Raw genomic sequence first — 24,307 nt, forward strand, 5'->3', positions numbered from 1 at the left:
ATATCAAAGAACAACAGTTACAGAAGTGTAGTAACTGGTTTTTTTACATATGATGCCTTACAAGTCACCTTTTATATACATGTTATGACAACAGTGTCAGTTGGGGTAGTGAGTGTGTCAGGCCAGATGTGTGTTACAGTCGGCCCTCAGCCAGTGGGCATTGCAAGGCTTGTAAGGTGACAACATTTTAAGAAAAAATATTTTGTCACACAGACAGCCCCAGACAGAGGATGAAAAACAGAACGAACCACATGTGAGATGTTAGTCATATTACTAAATGAGTGCTACTGGATGTTGTTTAGTTTCTATGACAATGAGCATGGTAAAAGAACCTATTTAGAATAAAACAAAACATCAGATCAGTCTTGCCTGTATTAAGTATCACTCATCTAGCTCTCGTCTTTACCAATTTCGTCCAGACACAGTGTGTGCCTGTTAACTATTTTGGCTAGGTCAGATGAAATCTAGATATAAAGCTGAATGTCATCAGCATAACAGGGTAACACGTGTCTAACCTGTGTGGACTGATCCGTTAGGCGTGCTCAGAACTGGACTATAGAGGCATCCTCTCTCTGTCTCTAGCCCAATTAATATGTATTATTTAATACAAAAACACTGCAGCCCATATCTCCTTACTAACCACCCCAATGGCCCCATATACATTTTGAACAAGACAGGAGACCAGATGAAACCCCTGCAAAACTCCACACAAACACTATCAGAGAGGAAGAGTTTCTCACGACTGCCTTCTGAGAATACACTATAAGGACAGGTTGTAATCATGTTGATCCACAAACTAGTCAAAATCATCTCACGATCAGCTGTATTGAAGGCAGCTGATAGATTTAGTGATATCAGCTCCATCACCAAGAAGAGAGTTACCAATACAACCATTGCATTCTCTCTGTCTCATACCCAGGTTGGTACATTGACTGTGGTTACAGAGCTCTGAGACAGCTATTCAGGAGAGTGTGTTTGTGTGGGGGGGGGAGGGGAGAAAACCTGGATTTCTCCTGGAAATGGCCCAACTTGATTATCATACACATTGTAAGGAGAGTGATCACTTTAGATAAGCTATTACCAGCAGGAGAGTGGGGTGGGGGGAGAGAAAACCTTTTGTAGTGGTAAACACCCATTTTTTCATGGTTTGTACGTATGAGAACATCTTCTGTATTTTCCACAGTATGCATCCGATGAAGTGAGCTGTAGCTCACGAAAGCTTATGCTCAAATAAATTGGTTAGTCTCTAAGGTGCCACAAGTACTCCTTTTCTTTTTGCGAATACAGACTAACATGGCTGTTATTCTGAAACCTTTTCTAGATAGGTTTTTGTACTGAGCTTATCACTGTAATATCTAATGTGAGAGATGTCTTGCTACAATGTTTTTAATAATCTTAACCAAAAATGGAAGATTGGCTTTACAGGGTGGTAATAGGATAGTCAGTGGGCCAGATTTATAAAGGGATTTAGGTAACTAAATTTTGTGGATCCACAAAACCCTCACTTAGCTTCTCCTAACCCTATTGGTGCCGAAATTCATTCAGCATCTCTTATTGCTCGGGCCCTACCAAATTCACAGCCATGAAAAATGAGTCACGGACCATGAAATCTGGTCTTTTGTGTGCTTTTACCCTATACTATACAGATTTCACGGAGGAGACCAGCATTTCTCACGTTGGGGGTCCTGATCCAAAAAGGAGTTGCAGGGGGTTACAAGGTTATTTTAGGTGGGTTGTGATATTACCACCCTTCCTTCTGCGCTGCCTTCAGAGCTGGGTGGCTGGAGAGTGGTGGCTGTTGGCCAGGCGCTCAGTTCTGAAGGCAGTGATTCCCCCCAGCATCAGCGCAGAAGTAAGGGTGGCAATACCATACCAGGCCACCCTTACCCCTGTGCTGCTGCCTCCTTCAGAGCTGGGTGGCCAGAGAGTGGTGGCTGCTGACTGAGGGCTCAGCTCTGCAGGCAGCAGCACAGAAGTAAGGGTGCTGCTGGCAGCGGCTCTGCCTTCAGAGCTGGGTTCCAGGCCAGCAGCTGCTGCTCTCCAGCTGCCAGCTCTGAAGGCTGTGCCGCTGCCTGCAGCAGTGCAGAAGTAAGAGTAGTAGAACTGTAACCCCCCCTACAATAACCTTGCAACCACCCGATAACTCCTTTTTGAGTCAGGACCCCTACAGTTCCACTCTGTGAAATTTCAGATTTAAATAGCTGAAATCATGAAATTTATAATTTTTAAAATCCTATGACAGTGAAATTGACCAAAATGGACCGTGAATTTGGTAGGGCCCTAGTTATTGCTGTAATAGTTTCTGCCTCTGGTCCTGTATGCTGCTAGCTCAGGCAGATGTCCAGACTCTATCTCATGTCTAAGACACAGTGCGATGTTCAAACCAGGTGAAGATAGGCGGGATATCTCACCTCTGTGGCCTGATCCATTAGGCATGCTCAGAACTGGACTATAGAGGCATCCTCTCTCTGTCTCTAGCCCAATTAGCATGTAATTGTTTAATACAGAATGGAATGGCTTCAGCAGGAGAGACTGAGAGAGACCCATATCAAAATATTCCATAGTCCGATGGTTTGGGCACTCACTTGAGAGGTGAGAAACCCCTATTTAAATCCTTTTTCCTCATCATGCAGAGGCGGAGTTGAACTGGGGTCTCCCATACCCTGGGTGAGTACTCTAATCACTGGGCTAAAGGTTATAAAGGAGGCCACTTCTGTCAGCTATTTCCACCCTGGCAGTTTTGTGCGAAGGGAGGCAGACATCTAAGCTGTTGTTGCAAGAAGGGGATAGGTGTCTGCCTCCAAGAGAGAGGATTCCTGGCTGTGGATCCCAAACAAAGATAGGTGCCTCCCTTCAGCTCTCACTTAAGTATCTAACTCTGGGAGAGGCACAGGATTTAGGACACACTCCTCTCATCAGCATCTCTTTGACTAACCTACACAACATCCTGCCTGGCTTGCTGGTTTTTGTGGATCCCATTTTCAGATGCCTATTTCTACCTATGCATTGTGTACGGAGCCTAGGCACCTAACCCAGGGTTTTTGGATTTCAATGATTTTTCAAAGTGTCTAAAAGTTTCATGTTGCAATGCCTTTCTCTTTGTGGATCCAAGCTATGGCTTCTTGAGCACTGGCCATATTGAAGTAAGAGAAGCTATCAATCTCCCTTCCTTCAAAAAAGTGTTGACAATCTATTGACAGGTTTCAGAGTAGCAGCCATGTTAGTCTGTATCCGGAAAAAGAAAAGGAGTACTTGTGGCACCTTAGAGACAAACAAATTTATTTGAGCATAAGCTTTCATGAACTATTGTGATTCAATGTTTCCCGGGGATATATTGTTTCCAGTGTTAAAATTACTGCTGATTTTGATGATGGTTGAATAAGAAACAAAAAGTGTCCCATTGCCTAGGTATGTATTCAGCTATGTTTCACTCTTGCAATTTTATTGAAGAAAATGTAAACTTGTGCTTATTTGCTTTGAAAAAACTGTGTGTGTGTGTGTGTGTGTGTGTGTGTGTGTAAAAATTTAAAATATTGTACTATAGGTGAAAACACTTTCCAGTAATTTAATGGAAAGTCCATAATCTGCTTTCCCAAGGGGAAGGGGTCAGTTTTTCCATGAAGCAGAACTAATTTGTCTTTGTATTGTTCAGTCATATAAAAAAGTTAATTAAACAGTAGGAATTTAATTTACGTGATAGTTACACCATCTCCAGATAAGTATAAAACTGATTTATGGCTAGAATTAGATCAGGTGAGCTGCCTCTGTTTCAAAAAGCTATTCATTTTTATAATAAGTAATCAGACAATCATCAAAAGCTGAATCATCAACTTGAGGACAGCATTAGTAGATTTATTTAGTTGAGTGTTTTTACAATACTCAAGTTTTTGTTGTGGGCCTTTAAATAAAGAGACACTGTCAACTCAAAAATTTAAAATGTCCACTTAAGAAATAGCTTACAAGTAGTTTCTGGTATATACTTCCTCTTAAGTCTTGCTGCCATTTTTGTGGTTTTATAATCATACTTTATCTTCAAAATATTTTTCTCCTGTAGCTGTGTGAAAAGTCCAAACAAGTAAAACATTGAAACTAGGCTAAACATTATACTGTCAAATACACCAAGAAAACAAATGGAGAAATGGTAAAATATTTTTGTCATCTTTTACAGTATAGTTAACTTAGATGTCCACAATAAGTTTTTAAAAAATGAGTTTTAAATTGATAGTGTCACTTCAAATAAAAAAAATCATAAAAACAATTGGAGAAATGGGTTTACTTTATATTTCTATAATTCAAGACCACTTTGCATATTTGTGTTAAGAATTAACTATATTATTTTAAAGAAGTGAATAACAAGGAACAACCAAACGGATTTTTAATCACCTACGTAATTGTTATAATGAAGCAATAAAAAATTAACTAAAATTGAAATTAGTAGTGTTGCCAGTATTTTTATGGATTAGCATACCTAACAATATGTTAGTGTCATTCAGTTATGAATGGCTGGACAATATTCTGTCGTCAGAGACAGGTGGAAAGCTTGTGCTGAAGTTAAAGAGTTGACAGCATTTCTAATGGAAAAATTGTTCTCATTGTGTTTGAAAATCCTAAATATCTGTGATTTTACTCTCAAAATCACTCTAAAATGTTTATGCATTACATTAAAAAATAAATGTTAAATATTTTTATTTTCTATTTGTAACAAACTTTTTGTTGCCAGCATTGGCCTGTTCAGTAAATGTAATTTACTCTAATATCTCAATGTAGTGTGTATAACTTTGCCTCAAGTAATACAGTGTGCACATTCACTTACTATGTAGTCAATTAATCCATTTCCATTTCATTCAAAATGAAGTTCTTTGACCTTCTATCGCCTACATTAAGCACCTGATGTTCCATAATTGTATGAGAACATTGCTGTTCTATTTCCATTCTACAGAATTTACTCCTTCTTATTAAATTATATTGCTGTCCTTTGAAATACTTTGTGAATATAAGCTAGGAACATCACCCTACTACATTAGGTCCATTAGTATTTCAGGTCCAGTATCGTGGACCTGCCTCTCAGAGAGCTCTCCATATATGATACTTAGGAAGAAGGGAAACTTAAAGCACTTAGCTCCACAGTTCAACACATGGTGCCATATGGAAGGGAGAAAAATGTCTTTTTAACCACTGGGGTGGTCAGCAGTACATCATATGGTTTGAGATTTGATTGTTGTTTGTTAATTTTGAGGGAGTAACTGGGCCCAGAGAGTTGAAGATGTTAATGTGACTGTCACTGCACAACATTAAACAGTTATAAAAGGCTTTGGGTACTGGAATACAGCAACTTCAGCCTGCTTAGTCCTATGGCAAACACATCATTAAAATTTTTAACTATGTATTAAAGATACAGAAAAAGAGGGAAAAGCTTTTGAAAAGTAAGGTATGAAGCAAGGCTTTTATTTTCACAATATTATTCCCTTTAGCTGGTAGAGGAAGGAAGAAAAATTCTTTTCTAACAAGTTTTTTAGATGGTATTAAATATGTTGATAACTGGTCTTTTGGGGTAAGAGAAGTTAGTTGAGATGGGCTGGAGCTGATGCTGTTGCTACTCTTAAAGTCTGATCCTACTCCTAGAAAGCAAAACAAGAGAAGCTTACACAAAAGGGGAAAGAAATGCGCAACAAAAATTGAACTTCCATCTCTGTGGCTGATTGACTTGCAGCCTCACTGCTGGAGAGAAACAGGCCCAGCACACATTCCAATCAGCCATTCCAAGTCCTGGCAAACTGGTACCTGCATCTGGCTGTTTTAGGGCACTGTCTTGAATTGCTTCTTTGGTCACAGGTTCACAGTAGTGTTGCAAAATATACAGTCTTTACTAGCTAAGCCGGACTCTTACTAAACAGAAGGTAAATGGAAAGAGACAGGAAAGAGAAGAAATAAGGTAGGGAAGGAAAATGACACAGTAGGGAAGGAGGCGGGATGGTGCAGGAACCAAAGCCTTACATCCCAGGTGGTGTTTGGGATCTAGCCAGAGCCAGTGAAGGTGGCAGTGTCCTCTGGATTCCTTTCTCTGACTTTTGATCTCATCTGGACATCTCTCAGGATTAGGACAACAAAGGGCTAACTGCCACAGTGAATCCTCACGTCCCAGGAGAGGGTGTGTTATGCAGCCTTGATGGAGAAGCTTGCCTCTTCTGGTTCACTCATCTCTCAGCTAACAGTTGGTTAGATTTTTCTTCCCCAAAGTCTTTTTAAGGACCTCAGAAAAAGTAGCTCATTTGCTCATTATTTTGTCCACCAATTAAGCCTAACTTCCAACACAGCAATTTTGGTTAATTGATTTCCTGTCCCACACTTTTAATTTTTAACAGGTTTCAAAAAAGAAATAGATAACTTCATGGAGGATAGGTCCATCAATGGCTATTAGCCAGGATAGGCAGGGATGGTGTCCGTAGTCTGTTTGCCAGAAGCTGGGAATGGGCAACAGGATGGATCACTCGATGATTACCTGTTCTGTTCATTCCCTATGGAGCACCTGGCATTGGCCACTGTCGGAAGACAGGATACTGGGTTAGATGGACCTTTGGTCTGACCCAGCATGACCGTTCTTATGAGGAAATATTAAGAAAATCAAGTCTTGTCTTTGCTGGCAAGTTAAAAAAAAAAAAAAAAAAAAAAAACTGGAGTGCAAGTATTCTTAGCCCCCCCAAGCAGTGCTGGTTCTAGCAAATCTGGGGCTCCCTGCATAACTATTGGATCAGGGTCCTGAACTCTGCTAATAAGATTCAATGTGCAACTTTGTCTCTGATTCCTAACCCAAATCCGTATACTATCTCCGAGCTTTATGTGATGTGCTATGGGGCAGAATAGATAAAGCACTCAGAATAGGTGAGTTTTTGTAGAGATTTAGAGGTACGTTGGATAAAGGTTTTTTGTTAACTGGAAAGAAGGGACATCTGTGAAGTATATCAGGCGGGCCAGTTATAAAAGAGGAGACATCCTGTTACTCTAAAGGGCTCAAGCTATTATGACCACAGAGCTTTTTAAGCACAAAGTAGTTCATACTCCAAATTGCACAATAAGGAGACTTAAGCAGTAAACATCATAGTATTATTTCAACCCATCTCTGAGAGGATCCTCTGATTTGGGGTGTCCATGCAGCTGGATGTTTGACAGCACATCTGAACTGGCTCTGCCATTAACTGAGAGGACATAGACAATGTCTTTTGCAGAGAATTCTTTTCCCAAGCCTGTGTCAGGAAGTAAAGTTATGTACGTGTTAACAAAACCAAAAAAAATGTTAGTTTCTGAGAATCCATTCCCCTTCAGTTGCTCAGGCTGTAGCACTTAACGCTGACCTCCATCAGTAGTCAAAGCTACAGACCGAGTACACACTGTGTGGATAGCTATTTCCAGTCACTCAAAATATATCTACCATTAGTTGTATCCTCTTCAGTTCATATTAAGGGGCCGTGGGAAAACGGATCACACTTTCCTTTTCAGTATACCTTTCATAGTCATAAATGCCTGTTTTATTTCCAGGGAGCCTTTCATCATTCTGTCGGGAGGCTTATCATATGATACTGTAGGAAGAAGACCCTGTTTAACAGTCATGCATGGGAAAAGCACTGCTGTGCTAGAAATGGATTATTCTGTTGTTGATTTTCTAACCCTCTGTGAAACTCCATACCCTAATGGTAGGTTCTGTAAAGGTTATACTTTTACCCATTCTCTTTGTATCTTTACTCTGCCAGAATACTTCTTACTGCGTCTGCCTCACTATTATATCTCTGTGAGGGACAGGACTGGACCAATATCATCCGTTGTAGCTATTGTCTGTCAAGTTTTGCTTCAGCATTCTTTTAAAGGTGAAATAGGTTTCATAATAAACCCCAACATCAATTATAATGTTCTGAAAAAGAATTAGTAATTACATGTGTTTTTCTCCTTTTAAAAATAATACAATTTATTAAAATGTGCATGCATACAAGCATTTATAAAATACAATGCAAAGACAGTTATAAATAATATTAATAATGATTAGCACTTACCCAGGCCTTTTAATCTACAGTGATTGTGTAAATATTTACTAATTATTGTAACATTCCTGTGAGGTTGGTATGTAAGTTATCCATGTTTTACAGGCAGGCAACCTCCATCAGAGATTAAGTAGTTTACCCCAATTGACAGAGAGAGCACAGTGTTTCTTCTGGGATTAGAAATTGGTTTCTAGTACTATGTTCTGTGCTCAGGCCATTAGAATATATCTCTTTATTGTCTGTCAGAAATGCAGTGTACCCATTGAAGAAATACCTTTTGGAGATCATTAGAATGTCAGTACATCTAATAGGTAAATTTTCAGTGTTGAAATGTTAGATATTATATCACATGCTCAGAATAGAGATCACTGTAAAAATGAGTTGTTGAAGCACATCAGCAATATATTCAAACTGATGTTTTAAATGAAAGCATTACATTATTTTTGTGACTGTTCCGGGGCTTGCAATTGGAAAAAGAAATGAAATTTCATAAGAGAGAAAAGTTTGTGCACATCCCCACTCTAGGAAGTCACCTGCCATGTCTCAAGACCCAGAGTTGTTCAAAGCAGTAAAACCTTCAGTGTTTGTCCGTCATCCACAGATGTAAATGTTTTAAACCATGGTTACAAAACACCCCTGTCACATATCCTTCTGTAGTGCCTCTATTTCCATTAGCTGGAGCAACCACTGAACTTGCTGGTTCATTTCTGTTTTCCTCATCTTGTTGTTTGTTAGTTAATTAATCAAATTAAAATAGCTGTTAGTATAGTTATTACTGGATGAGGATTTGGAGTTGTGGTAGGCTGATACTGAACTACTGTGAACTCTTAGCCATAAATTTGGGTATAGGTGTACCTCGGAAGTCCCAATGGTGGACATTGAGACACAGCAAGGTTCATTTAAGAGTAGTTTTTGTACTAGCAATATATTTGTAGCAGACCAGTATTTTCAATGTCTTGGTGGTGGGACTTGCATCTTATTCACTCAGTCTTACCTGTAAACTTTTTGCCAAAGGCTGAAAGGATAGAGGTGCAGTTGACCAACCAGGAAGAACAAGATCTGTCCAAACAAGTATTGCACACTTACAATATTGTGGTTCATTTGCTCTCCACAGAAATCCTAGTTTGCAGGCATTCGTGGCTCAGAATGTCTGGCCTACTCCAGGTTAAAATTCTGGAATTGCCTTTTAATGCTCCAGATTCTGGTTCCACACTGGTGCTCCTTTCAGATGAACAGTCTTCAATTCCTTTTGTAAATTAGGTCACTTACTGTTTCTTAATCTCACACAGTGAAGATCCAAAGAATCAATTCCGTGAGGGGAAATAATGTTACTGTTAGTAACTGGCGTTCTCTGAAAATATTGCTTTTGCAGATCAAAACGCCTTCCTTCCCACCTTTTCTCAGTGTTCTGAAAAGGATTTAATTGAGAGGGAGAGGAAATGAAGATAGGTGGATGTGGTCTTTACAACCTCAATTTTGAACATACAGATTTGTGAATACCTGTGCATGCTGTAATGGTGTTACTGCTTATGGCTAGTAAAGTGTGTGGTACGCAATCTCCTGCAATGTGGACTGCTGAGACTATATGTTAGGAGAACTAAAATGACTAATATGTAACCTTTCTGTCTGTTTTTAGATTTTCAGGAACCGTATGCTGTGGTAGTTCTTCTAGAAAAGGATTTAGTAGTTATAGACCTTGCACAAAATGGGTAAGAATCTAGGGTGTAATGGTGGGTATATGGAGTGTCTACTTAAAGGCAGGCCGCTGTGTATCCATTTGATGTCACCCATCAATGCTCCACTTGCAAATGAAAATAATTTTTAATGGCACTTACTGGAACTATGTTTGAGATTATTGCCTTACTAAAACTCCCAATGGACTCTTGACAAGCAAATCCTTTTTAAAGAGCATCTAATTTTCTGTTCTACATTTTGGTTTTAAGGACTAGATTTTATTTAAAAAATTTCTACTTCCATATTTTTATAATCACAAAGAACTTACGAGTATGGCCTACTCTCTGGCAGGCAAGTGTAACATGGCATACATTTATAATTGAGTAATTATTGTTCTATTTCTGCCAAGTTTATTGTCTTCCAGCTAATAAGAGAGAACTTTTAGTGATTTCATTCATGCTAAGCCCATCTGGAGAAAGTTCTTTGATGCCCTGCACCTAGCAGCCAGTAGTGTGATAGCATGTTAGTATTTTGCTAAGATTGTAAACTCTTTGGACAAGGATTGCCTTTTTGTTCTGTTTTTGTATAATGTCTAGCAAACCAGAGTCCTGGTCCATCTATGTGCTATAGTAATACAAATAATTAATATTAATAATTATCTTAAGTAGGGTTGCCAGCTTTCTACTCGCACAAAACTGAACACCCTTGCCCTGCCCCGCCCCTCCTCTGAGGCCTCACCCCCTGCTCACTCCATCCCTGCCTCCCTCTGTCACTCACTCTCCCCACCCTCACTCACTCGCTCATTTTCACCAGGTTGGCTCAGGGGGTTGGAGTGCGGAAGGGGATGAGGACTCCGGCTGGGGGTGCAGGCTCTGGGGTGGGGCCAGGGATGAGGGTTTTGGGGTGTAGGAGGGGGTTCCAAGCTGGGGGGTGGAGCCAAGAGGTTTGGAGTAGGGGAGGAGGCTCCAGACTGGCGGTGCAGGTTCTGGAGTGGGGCCAGAAATGAGGTGTTCAGAGTGTGTGAGGGGGCTCTGGGCTTGGGCTAGGGGTTTGGAGTGCGGGAGGAGGCTCTGGGCTGAGGCAGGGGGTTGGGTTGTTCGGGGGCAGTGAGGGCTCCAGTTGGGGCTGCAGACTCTGGGGTGGGCGTGAAGGGTTTGCGGTGTAGGATTGTGCTCCAGGTTGGGAACAAGTGGTTTGGAGGGCGGGAGGGGGATATGGGCTGGGGTAGGGAGTTGGGGCACTGGAAGGGGTCAGGGGTACAGGCTCTCAGCAACCCTTACCTCAAATAGCTCCTGGAAGCAGCCACATGTCCACCCCTTTGGCTCCTACATGGAGATGCGGCCAGGCGGCTCTGCCCACTACCCCGTCCGCAGGCCGTCCCCTCAGTTCCCAATGGCCACAGTTCCTGGCCAGTGGGAGCTGCAAAGCTGGTGCTTGGGATGGGGGCAGCGCATGGAGCCCTCTGGCTGCCCCTACACTAGGAGCTGGAGGGGGGACAAGCCGCAACTTCCGGGAGCCACGCTGAGCCACGGCAGACAGGGAGCCTCCCTTAGCCCTGCTGTGCCACCAACCAGACTTTTAACGGCCCGGTCAGCAGTGCTGACTGGAGCCACCAGGTCACCTGGCAACCCTAATCTTAAAGTCAGCATCCTTAGTCCACATGTTGAAATAATTTTCTTTATTTAGGGGAATTGATTCGTGTGTGTCTATTTATTTAGAGAAATTGGGCAAAACCTGCTAGGTAATGAAGGGAGAGTGAGGCAGTCTAAGATACCTGACTGAAGAGAGAGCAAGATTTTAAAAAAGGAAAGTTGAGGCTTCATACCTACCTCCTGAAAGCATAGACCCAAGAGTCAGAAATCAACTTTTATCTGTGGAGCACAAGAACTAGAGCTCAGTAACTTACTTTTTCATTTCTTTTGCTACAGAACCATTAAGAAGTAGTCTCTACAGTGACAATTTAAAAAACTTACATTACAAGGATAATATCTTATCAACATCTTCATCAGCTGAGCGAGCAACCTTTGCAGAGTGCAGTAGCTGCATTTAATTGTTTTGCGCTATAGGCATATTTATTATTTGTTGTTTATGCATAATGCTACCCAGTGTGTGCTAAATACTTTTTAGACAGACAAGAAGGCATGGTTCCTGCCCTAAGAAGCGGACAATCCAATCTGCACTATTTCTTTAACTTACTTGGCAGATAGTAAAATTATACAAATATTTTTTAAGTAAATTGACAGGCTTCAGTGCTTCATGTGTATTCTGGATCAAATTGACCACTTCTCTTTTGTTGGATTAACATTTTTTCCCTTTTCTCCAATAAAGGTATCCTATATTTGAGAATCCCTATCCTTTGAATATACATGAATCTCCTGTTACCTGTTGTGAATATTTTGCTGATTGTCCTGTGGACCTCATTCCTGCACTTTATTCAGTTGGGGCTCGACAGAAACGTCAAGGTTACAGTAAAAAGGTAGGTATAGGGTGCATATACTTATTTGATAATGCCAGTGTAAAGTGTCATTTATTTCAATCTGTTATTATTAACCTTCTAGGAATGGCCTATCAGTGGAGGCAACTGGGGTTCGGTCACTCAGAGCTACCCAGAGATAATTATTACAGGGTAAGTGATAAGAGAGTATACTAACTTACTCAAAATAAGTAGAGTGCATTTTTATAGTTCATATTCACATAACCTGTAGAAAACAAAATAATTTGTATGGGAGGGGTGAATAATTAATGGAATGTACAGAAAACTCATTATCTTAAAAAAAAAAAAAAAAACCCTACAAGTAATAGCTTTTGAATAACACATTGAAAACATATGGTTAATATGTATCTATTACGTACACTGGGTGATGATATTCTGTCTGTGCAACCCTATCAAAGTGTTTGGAGTTAAAACAAAGTGAAGGCAACTATATGTTGAAAAAAGAAAAGGAGTACTTGTGGCATCTTAGAGACTAACCAATTTATTTGAGCATAAGCTTTCATGAGCTACATCTCACTTCATCGGATGCATAATGTGGAAACTGCAGAAGACATTATATACACAGAGACCATGAAACAATACCTCCTCCCACCCCACTCTCGTGCTGGTAATAGCTTATCTAAAGTGACCACTCTCCTTACAATGTGTATGATAATCAAGGTGGGCCATTTCCAGCACAAATCCAGGTTTTCTCACCCTCCACCCCCCCTCCCCCCCTCCACAAACTCACTCTCCTGCTGGTAATAGCCCATCCAAAGTGACCACTCTCTTTACAATGTGTATGATAATCAAGGTGGGCCATTTCCAGCACAAATCCAGGTTTTCTCACCCCCCCCTCCCTTTTTTTTTTTTTTCCAAAAGCCACACACACAAACTCACTCTCCTGCTGGTAATAGCTTATCCAAAGTGACCACTCTCCCTACAATGTGCATGATAATCAAGGTGGGCCATTTCCAGCACAAATCCAGGTTTTCTCACCCCCCACCCCCATACACACACAAACTCACTCTCCTGCTGGTAATAGTTCATCCAAAGTGACCACTCTCCCTACAATGTGCATGATAATCAAGGTGGGCCATTTCCAGCACAAATCCAGCAGAAGAGTGAGTTTGTGTGTGTTGGGGGAGGGGGTGGGGGGGTGAGAACCTGGATTTGTGCTGGAAATGGCCCACCTTGATTTTCATACACATTGTAAGGAGAATGGTCACTTTGGATAAGCTATTACCAGCAGGAGAGTGAGTTTGTGTGTGTATGGTTTTGGGAAAAAAAGGGGGGGGTTTGAGAGAACCTGGATTTGTGCTGGAAATGGCCCACCTTGATTTTCATACACATTGTAAGGAGAATGGTCACTTTGGATAAGCTATTACCAGCAGGAGAGTGAGTTTGTGTGTGTGTGGTTTTTGGGGAAAAAAAGGGGGGCGAGGTGAGAAAACCTGGATTTGTGCTGGAAATGGCCCACCTTGATTATCATACACATTGTAAAGAGAGTGGTCACTTTGGATGGGCTATTACCAGCAGGAGAGTGGGGTGGGAGGAGGTATTGTTTCATGGTCTCTGTGTATATAATGTCTTCTGCAGTTTCCACAGTATGCATCCGATGAAGTAAGCTGTAGCTCACGAAAGCTTATGCTCAAATAAATTGGTTAGTCTCTAAGGTGCCACAAGTACTCCTTTTCTTTTTGCGAATACAGACTAACACGGCTGTTACTCTGAAACCTGTCTATATGTTGAAAAGAGAACCATAGCCTCATGCAAAAGCAGGATGGGAGCAGAGTCTTTGTTACCAACTTGCTTTTGTGGGAGATTCTCATCTCATTGTCAGATAATTGGTAGCCAATTACTAAAATACCTGATATATTGTTGCATATTACATAATATTTCTAGAAACAACAGTTACTTATGCTTTTTGCAAAAAAAAAATACACTTTTTCTTCCTGGATTCCTTCATTGTACTTTCTTGTCTGTAGTATCCATCATTGTTACAATAACAGAATCATTGAATTGTAGGGTGGAAGATGCCACATGTCATCTAGTCCATCCCCTCATGCTAAGGCAGGACCAAGCATACATAGACCATCCCTGAGAAGTGTTTGTCTAACTTGATCTTAAACACCTCCAACAGGGATTCCACAACCTCCCTAGCTAACCTGATCTCGTGCATAACTATTGTTATAATTATAACTATAATATTATAATTCCAGTCAGGAGGTGTATCCACTAGAATAAGCTGCCACCCTCAAATATATTGGCCTTCGCTTGTTGTCACTAATTCTTAGATATATTTTCCTTTGCTATTTATAACTCTTCGATAATGTTTAAACTATTTTAATTTACGTCATAGACTTCCTTGAAACATTGCTTTTAAATATATGTTCATGTTTAGATAGCTGTTGAGTTCAGTAATCAAAGGATTACCAACCTGTCAGTCTTTTTCTTTTAAATAAGTCCCAACAACTCCACTCTAAAGGAGTAGCAGGAAAAACAGTCAAAAGGGATTCTGAAAGACCAGGCAGGACAGCATTGGAAGAACGTGAGCAGAACAAAACATTTATTATTGTATATTTCTTTAGCACCCAAACGCACCAATCAGAATTAGGAACCCATTGAGCTAGGCATTGCACAGAAATTCAGAAGGATGCTGTCCCTGCTTAGAAGATCTGAGTCTGTGACTTTATGCAATACTTCTGTAGAACATGCTGGTCCCAGCATATTAGAGAGACAAGGTGGGTGAGGTAATATGTTTTATTGGATCAACTTCCTGTTGCTGAAAAAGACAAGCTTTCGAGCTTGGTTCAGTAAAAGGTACTACTTCATCTACCGTGTCTCCCTATTAGTTTGTGATGGACATTTTCAGAGGGGCCTAAACAAATTAGATGCCTGTGCCTAATCCCTATTGAACTTGAATTGATTTGGGCACAAAACTCTCTTAGAAAAATTCAGAACTCTTAAACTGTCTCAAGCTGTGTACCAGAAATTGAGGCACCTGAAATCACTAAGCACTTCTTTGCCATCGTACCTACTGGTAGTGCAACAGAGGCATAATGCTAATCAGAATATGATAGCTCTGTGGTTTATGCTAAATCATTAATGTAATCTAGTCTAAATCTTCCCTACTCATTGCTAACCCCCTTATTTTTTCCAAGAACATGTTTTTTAATGTTTTTTTTTTATTTCATAGGCATGCTGATGGGTCAATCAAGTTTTGGGATGCCTCTGCAAGTAAGTATTTTGAATAATTATCGTAACTTACTCAGACAGCCGAAGAGTTCCCTAAAATTGCATGCTTCTGCTGTATAATTGCTGGCATGCTGTCCTCATGTTATCTGCTTCACACACTGTCAGTGCCTTATGTTAATCTTTGAATTGTAATAGACTTAACTTGTGTCTATTAATTTTTTTTTTTAATAGTTTAGTGTTTGATTTTTACTCCCCAAAAGAAAGCTAATTATTGGAGCAGGCTGGGAATGGGAAATTTGACATTCTTAAAACCTCTGTCTTATTTTCCTGGAGTTCTCCTCTATTGGCACATAGGTATAAGAGAGGAGAAGGGCAGGAAAACAGTGGAATTTTAATGAGGCATCTCTGTCTATATCAGGGGTCGGCAACCTTTGAGAAGTAGTGTGCCAAGTCTTCATTAATTTAAGGTTTCGCATGCCAGTAATAAATTTTACATTTACAGGGCCCCCCGACGGAACCCCAGACTGGCAGCGGGCTGAGCAGTGCCGACGGCTGGGACCCCGCTTGGCAGGGGCCGGCAGATGGAACCCCAGACCGGCAGTGCAGGCAGCAGATGGAACCCCAGACCGGCAGCGGGCTGAGTGGCTCAGCCTGCTGCCGGTCTGGGGTTCTGTCTGCTGCCCGCGCTGCCAGTCTGGGGTCCTGGCTGCCGGCCCCGCTCATCCTGCTGCTGGCCTGGATGGACGGAAACCTGAGCCGGCAGCACGCTGAGCGGGGCCGGCAGAAGGGACTCTGGCTGGCAGGGGCTGGTGGACAGAACCCCAGACGAGCAGCATGGGCGGAAGATGAAACCCCAGACTGGCAGTGCACTGAGCTGCTCAGTCTGCTGCCAGTCTGGGGTTCTGTCCGCCCGCCCCTGCCAGCCGGGGTCCCGGCCGCCGGCCCCGTTCAGCCCACTGCCGGCCTGGGGTTCCGTCCATCCAGGCCAGCAGCGGGCTGAGTGGGGCCGGTGGCCGGGACCCTGGCTGACAGCAGAGTGCCACTAAAAATCAGCTCGCGTGCCGCTTTTGGCACGCGTACCGCAGGTTGCCGACCCCGATCTATATTTTGTTCTTTCTAATGCAAAAAGTAACAAGTGTATATTTATAAAATATAAGTTCATGATAAATAATAGCGGCTAGAAATAGTTGTTTCCCACAATTCTTGCTAGCAAAGCACAGAAATGAATTAAGTGCATCCATAAATGCATCCAAATAATTCAGTGGTCCTAAGGTTAGAAACTAAACTATTTCTGATACAGTTTTGAATTAGAAGAGCATTGTTGACACTAGTATGCAAATAAGTACATACACATATTTAGGGTCATGTTGTGTCATTGGTATTCAAGCACAGCTCAAAAGGAAGTTGTTTATCCTTTATATGTTGTTAGGAGTACTACATTTTTTGCTGCATGGATATCCTGTTTTGTAACTCTTCCATCTTCACCTGATTTCTTTCTAGGAAAAATTAACTGATTTTAGCCGAGATTAATGAAGTTCTAAGGGCTTTTTCCTTTTTAAATGTCTAAATGTGGATATATTTTCATGAAAGAACTGAGAATGTTAACACTGTGTAACCCTGCTTCTATGCATCCCTCTTGCTGAAAATTGTTTGGGAACCTTTGTAAAGGGAAAAAGGCGACAAAAAGGAGAAATGAATTCGAGAAAGATATCTGTTTAAATTGAAAACTAACTTTGTTGTATATTCTTATTTATTCCTAGTAACACTGCAAGTACTTTACAAGCTTAAAACAGCTAAAGTATTTGAAAAATCACGAAGTAAGGATGACAGGCCAAACACAGATATAGTAGATGAAGATCCATATGCCATTCAGATCATCTCATGGTGTCCAGAAAGTAGGATGCTGTGCATAGCAGGAGTTTCTGCACATGTCATTATTTACAGGTTCAGCAAACAGGAAGTGACAACAGAAGTCATTCCGGTAATACTATCACTTTTTTAATTGTATGGATTTCGGCTGTAGTAGAAATATATTGATGATTTGGATTTTTATCATGATTCATCCTGTTGGTTAAATTTTCATAGGTAGGAGATCTTCAAAACTAGAAGCAGCTTCTTGCAAAAAAAAAAACTGAATAAAAGTTTTGCTACCCTATTTATATCTTTCTATAGGAGTTGGATGTGTGTTGTTAATAGGCCCAATTCAGCAAACCACTAAACCACCTGCTTAACTTTAACTTCATTGGCACTTAAGCATTGGCACTTAAGCATTCCTCTACCAGTTGCTAGTCAGGTTCTAGGTTAAAGGTTTTGGTTCTAATTTAAAAAGCAATTGATGGATCAAGCCCAAGCTGCATCAAAGGTCAAATTTCAATCCCTGAACCACTGCTTTGGGTGAGATCAGGAGACAACGTATTCTCAAGGGGATCTGGCAATAGAACACTCGCCATTCAAACACCTCTTTTATTCCACTCTGAACCTCCCCCGTTCATAGGCCCTGACTTTTAAAGGTATTTAGGTGTTGCTGCAAGTTCAGTGTCACAATGCCTAGCTGATTTAGGAGCCTAAATCTGTTAGGGGATTTAGGCACCTAAGAGTCAAAATCCCATGGACTGTTAAGGGATTTTGGCTTCCAAGTACCTAAATCCCTTCTGAAAATGAGATTTAGGCAAATCAGTTAGGCATTATGACACTGAGTGCAGCAACACCTAAATATCTTAAAAAATCTGAGCCTTGGCCCTTATATATGTAGTATTTCATTTTTGTTCAGCAAAGAGCTGCAAAAAGTGATGATATTTTTGAACTGCTTTTCTGTACAAAAGCTGGCCTGACATACTGATTGTCCATTTGAGTTTTTATTAGCACTTTGCTTAATTCACATATACATTTCTGTGGCTTTCAAGAGGCAAATGTGGGAATCAAAGGAGAGTGGTTTTCATCAAGAAGAAAGATAGTGTATTTTATTGTTGCTTTTTGCTTTGGTTTAATTTACAGATGCTTGAAGTACGGCTGTTGTATGAAATAAATGACATAGACTCTCCAGATGGTGAGCAAGCGCCACCGTTGCCAACTCCAGGCACAGGTTCCAATCCTCAGTCCATTGCCCCCCAGTCACATCCATCTACGAGCAGCAGCTCATCTGATGGGCTCCGTGATAATGTCCCATGTTTAAAGTAAGTGTAAGAACATGGAAAGTTTATGGTGCACTTTTGTTTATAATATTGTATCTTCTTCTTTTCATTGATCATAAACTTGATAAGACTATACTGACATAAGTGCTTGTGTGCATTCATATTGCGACAGAAAATCTATCATAGCCCTTGGACAATCCTATACTGACGAAGGCAACATTTTGCAAGCTTGTGAAAGTTGAGCCCCATTTCAGGAATCTGAAAATTATCAAGAGCACAAGAATACCCCACCCTCCATGCACATATGCACACATACAGAAACCTTGCCATCTGTTGTTTAAGAGTACCTATCGTAATTTTACATACCCTGTTCCTAGTTAGTCTTTAATGCCCCCTCAGCGGCCATGCTCCACACTTAGGGAAATGCTGATATAAATCATAACATACGTGCTCTCCTTTCTAAAATGTTTTGATGAGAAAATAGTTAAGTGTTGACACCGGTATCATGGTAGCTGATTTCACATCCATTGAAATGAATGGGGCTGTTCACACCACAGAATTGTTATCTAAGGCTCTCTGCAGCCTCAGGGAGACATGTCTACATTGGTTACACTTGGTTCATGTTTTTAAAATTTTTATTTGCAACCATACTAATTAGTTTAAACTGGATACAAATAAGTCTGAGACTCTGGAGAACAACTGAGACCTCTTTTTTGCACACACTCGCTCACACACACACACCACATGCTCTTCAAGCCCCGCTAGGTGCTGTGACGCAAACTTTGGGAAACATTGGTCTGAAGGATGGAATAGATGACCTGTTCTAATGGAACTTTTCAGATCTGTTTTCTGACATTAGAAGTGATCATAGATGTATCATCTGTTCCATCGGTTAATTATAAATACTGTAACAAACATGATTTTTTTATGTGAGTTCATTCGAGAGCGTAGTGATTCTGTCTGGTTTCACCCGCATATGAACTTAAAGTAGCACTTGATCCTGCCAGAACAACAGATGCAGTCATATCTCCACAGCTATGATGGTCATACTCCTGACAAGACACCTTTCAAGATCCATTGTTCCTACCAATGCCTAGCATAACATGTGATGTTCCTCAGCTAGTGCACTGCATGCCACAAGAACAAATATGAGACTGAAACCAGACAATCACTATTCTCTTGATTGAACTCACACACAAAAATAAGACAAAAACACCATATCACTTCTGGGTGAACACTTTTCACACAGCAATCGCTTTATATCTGACCTCTCAGTCCTCATCCTCAAAGGAAATCTGCACAAAAACTTAAATTGTTCTCTAAGGAAATCTGCACGACACCTTCAAAAGATGAGCCTGGACCTTAAATTCGTAACTTTGCTAGATATGAAAAATCATGGACTTGGTAAAGACACAGATTTATGGCTCATTACAAAAATCTATAACCCACTAACCCTCCCCCACAGCTGCCTTTCCCCCTCCTTTTCACTGCCATGACTTGAGAGCTGTTAACAGGCCACTTAAAATTATAGGGTTAGAAGGGACGGCAAGGGTCATCTAGTCTAACTCCCTGCCAAAATGCAGGATATGTTGTGGCTAAACCATGCAAAACAGATGGCGATCCAGCCTCCTTTTGAAAACCTCCAGTGAAGCAGTTTCAACAACCTCCCCAGGCAGTCTGTTCCATTGTCCTACTATTCTTACAGTTAGGAAAATTTTTCTGAGATTTAATCGAAATATGCTATGCTGTAGCTTGAACCCATTGCCTCTTGTCCTGCTCTTTGTGGCAAGAGAGAACAACTTTTCTACGCTTCACCTTGAATTGTCCTTTGAAACGTGTTAACTACTTATGCTTATCTGTTCCACCTTCTATTTAGTTGTGACATTCTGAGTATATTTCCCAGACCTGAAGAGGAGCTCTGTGTAAGCTCACAAGCTTGTCTCTGTCACTGACAGAAGTTGGTCCAATAAAAGATATTGCCTCACCCACTTTGTCTCTCTAATACCAGCTACTGTTCACTTGAGGAATCAGGAGTGGAGTGAGGGTTCCCAATTTGTACCCTGCTAAAGGCAGTGTTGTTATGCCTCTAGATCACCATATTTAACCTGAGGACAATACCAATTAAAAATCCTCACTTGCAGATATAATATTTAGATTGGCATGTGCTTTAGCTGCCAAGTTGTAAAAGTAAACACGCCATCTTAGTTTGCGATCCTGGGTTAAATCCACAGCCTAAAAACTGATTCTGTGGACACACTTGTTTTCTATGTGTGGGAGCTCTTTCATGCCCTACCAATATATTGAATTGCAGAATATAAAGCACTAACTTACATAATAAAATACTCCTATTGTATTTTTGGTTGAGCTGTGAGTACGAAGGTCTTGCACTCAACTCAGCAGCATTTCTGCTCTCTGTATGTAATACCATAACTTCTGAACACAGCATCCACTCCATTCCATAATTTGAGGGAATGTTCTTGGCAACAGTGAACTCTTTGGATCTTGGAGAAAATTGGAAAACTGAAAAGGGATACATGGGGAGGCACGTGGAGCACCTGTCCTCTGCCCCTGCCACAACTTCAGGCACCTCTGCAATTGTCTGTAAATCAAGCAACTGGTTGATGGCACTCATTAATGCCTTCCAGCAGAACAATAGCCCATCTCATCTCTGACTGTCCTCCCAATTAAGTTTAACTTGTTGCTAGCCTATCTCTAACTGAAAGAAGATAAGTAATAATGGGGAGTTGGAGGTGGTGAAAGGAGGATTGGGGACATACACATAGCCTCTTGCACGGGAGGGAGAATAGAGACCGTGGAATGGGGAAAGAGGGGCAAGCAGAGAGGTCCTGCCATGGGAGGAAGACTGGAAGAGCCTTGAAGGGGGGGAGGGAGGAAAGGAGGCACACACGACCCTGGTGTGGGGAAGATTGGGGACTCCGGGTATAGGGAAAGGGGGATGCACATAGAGCCTTTGTCATGGGGCGAGAATGGGAGACTCTGATATTGGGGGTGGGATATTCGGAGATCCTGGTATATGAGAAGGGGTATGCCTAGAACTCCTGGCAGGGAGATTGAGAAACCCTAAAGTGGGGGAGAAAAGAGAATGGAGGGTACACACAGAGCCTGTGACTTGTCGAGAAGTGGGGGACCCTTGAATGGGAGGGTATTCAAAACTTCTGGTGCTACCAATTCTCTATGGCCTTGTGGCCTTCTGTCATACCAGCAACCTTTGCCTGAAAGCCCCTGCCTACCTCAGTTAGTCATACATACACATCATATTCAGATCCCTCCTCAATATAAACTTTTTACATTAAAGCTTCAATTCCTAATTCTCCCCTCTTAGAAACACAGAATCCGTGACATGATTTCTCTACTAAAGCCACCATACGATACTAGTGCTGTTTACCCTTGTCCTGCACTTTCCCATCCCTCAGTGTTTAGAATCATTGCTCAGGTTGTTTTAAGTAGTGAATCTAAGTATCATCACAAATAATGGGAATTAAGGTGAAAAGAACACTTTTGGTGCATTATTCTTATTTATATTGTGTGTATTCATTTGGTAGATTGCAATATTCAGTAATTCTCAGTTTCCCTGCCTTGTACAAGTTAATGAGATCCTATTATATCAAAGTGGAGAGATGAATATAAAGACATTATACATTGTATTTACATTGCAGAATAAAAAGCTCTCCCCTCAAACAGTCTGCAGGCTACCAGATTGAACTGGTTATTCAACTGGTATGGGTGAGTGGAGAACCTCCACAGCAGATAACCAGTTTGGCAGTGAACTCTGCCTATGGCCTGTAAGTATATTCTGTACTTTTTACTAGTTTTCTAATAAATTTCACTAGAGTGGCTGTCATCTAAAAAGTCAACATTTGTTTATACCGACTATGTAGGAATATTGGAGATGCCATCAGTTTTCCTCTATTCTTAAAGTAAATAGATGCAATACTTGTATATAAAATCATGAGTGGTGTGGAAAAAGTGAATAAGGAAAAGTTATTTACTTGTTCCCATTATATAAGCACTAGGGGCCACCAAATGAAATTAATGGGTAGCAGGTTTAAAACAAATAAAAGGAAGTTCTTCACTCAGCGCACAGTCAACCTGTGGAACTCCTTGCCTGAGGAGGTTGTGAAGGCTAGGACTATAACAGGGTTTAAAAGAGAACTGGATACATTCAAGGAGGTTAAGTCCATTAATGGCTATCAGCCACGATGGGTAAGGAATGGTGTCCCTAGCGTCCGTTTGTCAGAGGGTGGAGATGGATGGCAGGAGAGAGATCACTAGATCATTACCTGTTAAGTTCACTCCCTCTGGGGCACCTGGCATTGGCCACTATCGGTAGACAGGATACTGGGCTGGATGGACCTTTGGTCTGACCCAGTATTGCCTTTATGTTCTATAGTAACAGGTGGTATCTTTTGGCACATATTGACTTTTTAATGGTAACCATGATAATCAGTCATTTAAAGTATGTTTATAAACCTGGATTTATAAACCGATACTGAATATCCTAAACTAATCTATTTGAATTTATTTAAAAAAAAAAAAACCACATAAAAACATTAAGATGCTTGTCTGGCTATGCTGAAAGGATGACAGGAGACATTAGATATGGGTTTAATCAGGTCGCAACTTTATTATTGACAGATGTCTGGGACTAACCCGGCAGATAAAATGTGTGCAGTGCAGATGCAAAATTTATGTCCCTCCAACAGATTCACTGCCGGGACCTTGCCAATTCCAGGGTGGGAGGGCCTTCCACAGCTCCCCCCTATTTATCCAGATCCCTCCAGCAATTCCCTTGCTGGGACCTTACTGACCACGCCTCCTCGTAGGAGGGGGTTAAGGTGACTATAATGATGGGGGGGTTTGGCTCCCTGCTGTACCAATCATCGGAGTCCCCAACTGCCCCCGGCTTGCTCAAGCACTTCTCCTTAATTCCTTTTCCGAGACATTTTTTCATTCTTTTGTGCCTTAATTTATGGAGTACCTGCACTGAACATCCTCTATACACTTAAATAAAGAGTTGCAACATTTGGCCTACCACCTGTCATGCTGTGCATGAACTGAGCCTACCTGAACCTGCTGCGAGGAAGGCAAAAAAAACCCCCACTTCACCTGGCCAATATGGTGGTAAGGGAAAAATTCCTTCCCAGACCCCCTTAGTGTGGCGGCTAGTGTAATATCCACACCGGATATAGCTAAACACCCAGCATATTTGTGACCTAATTAGGGAGGGTGGGTGGGTGCTGCCTAGCCTGTTCTGAGTAAAGGGAGGGAGGGGCAAGGCCCACTGACCTTTTCAAACACCACTTTCCTATGTGGTGAGTCATTTACCACGCTGACTGCTCTTTCCAGCCGCTTTATGTCTTCCCTCCTTCCCCAAGCCAGAAAGCATTGTCGCTTTCTCCTGGCCAACCAGACAAACTCCTCCCTGCTTAAGTGCAGGGTGGCGATTCTCTGAACAGAACTTGAAAGTTATATGTAAAGTTTAAATGTTTTTAGTTATATGAACAGGAAATTTCAGATTTTTTTTGTGCACCAAAAATCTTAAAATGTACAGAGTTGTATGTGAGTTTGTGTGTAATAGATTTAAAAGAATCCTGTCCAGCTGCCTTGTTTTAGCTAAGAGCAAGTTATAAGTTCATTAAAATAGAGATTTCTAAAAGGAACTTCAGTAGACCTTTTCCTCATAGTAATGGTAGTTATTCTCACTAAAATAATAAAGTAAATGACCAAAAGGAATTGTATTGGCAGCGTTAGAGAGAGTACATTTTGCATCCATTATAGTG

The 24,307-nt window shown here is 41.2% G+C and overlaps 1 protein-coding gene across 7 annotated transcripts in view; it reads left to right on the plus strand.

The window, feature by feature from the left end:
- The window catches only part of STXBP5 (syntaxin binding protein 5), a 189,638-nt gene that overhangs the window by 109,202 nt on the left and 56,129 nt on the right, over positions 1–24,307 (plus strand). For all 7 annotated transcript variants that reach the window (XR_013345657.1, XM_077813176.1, XM_077813177.1 and 4 more), the window contains 8 exons: positions 7,534–7,688; positions 9,667–9,739; positions 12,033–12,180; positions 12,263–12,330; positions 15,377–15,417; positions 17,136–17,356; positions 18,370–18,548; positions 22,184–22,309. Coding sequence is in view for 6 of the 7 variants with exons in the window: in XM_077813176.1 (XP_077669302.1) it covers positions 7,534–7,688; positions 9,667–9,739; positions 12,033–12,180; positions 12,263–12,330; positions 15,377–15,417; positions 17,136–17,356; positions 18,370–18,548; positions 22,184–22,309 (1,011 nt within the window). In the remaining variant the exon portion in view is untranslated. The remainder of the gene's footprint in view (positions 1–7,533; positions 7,689–9,666; positions 9,740–12,032; positions 12,181–12,262; positions 12,331–15,376; positions 15,418–17,135; positions 17,357–18,369; positions 18,549–22,183; positions 22,310–24,307) is intronic.

The sequence above is a fragment of the Eretmochelys imbricata genome, chromosome 3 (assembly GCF_965152235.1).
Source record: "Eretmochelys imbricata isolate rEreImb1 chromosome 3, rEreImb1.hap1, whole genome shotgun sequence".
Classification (NCBI taxonomy): domain Eukaryota; kingdom Metazoa; phylum Chordata; order Testudines; family Cheloniidae; genus Eretmochelys; species Eretmochelys imbricata.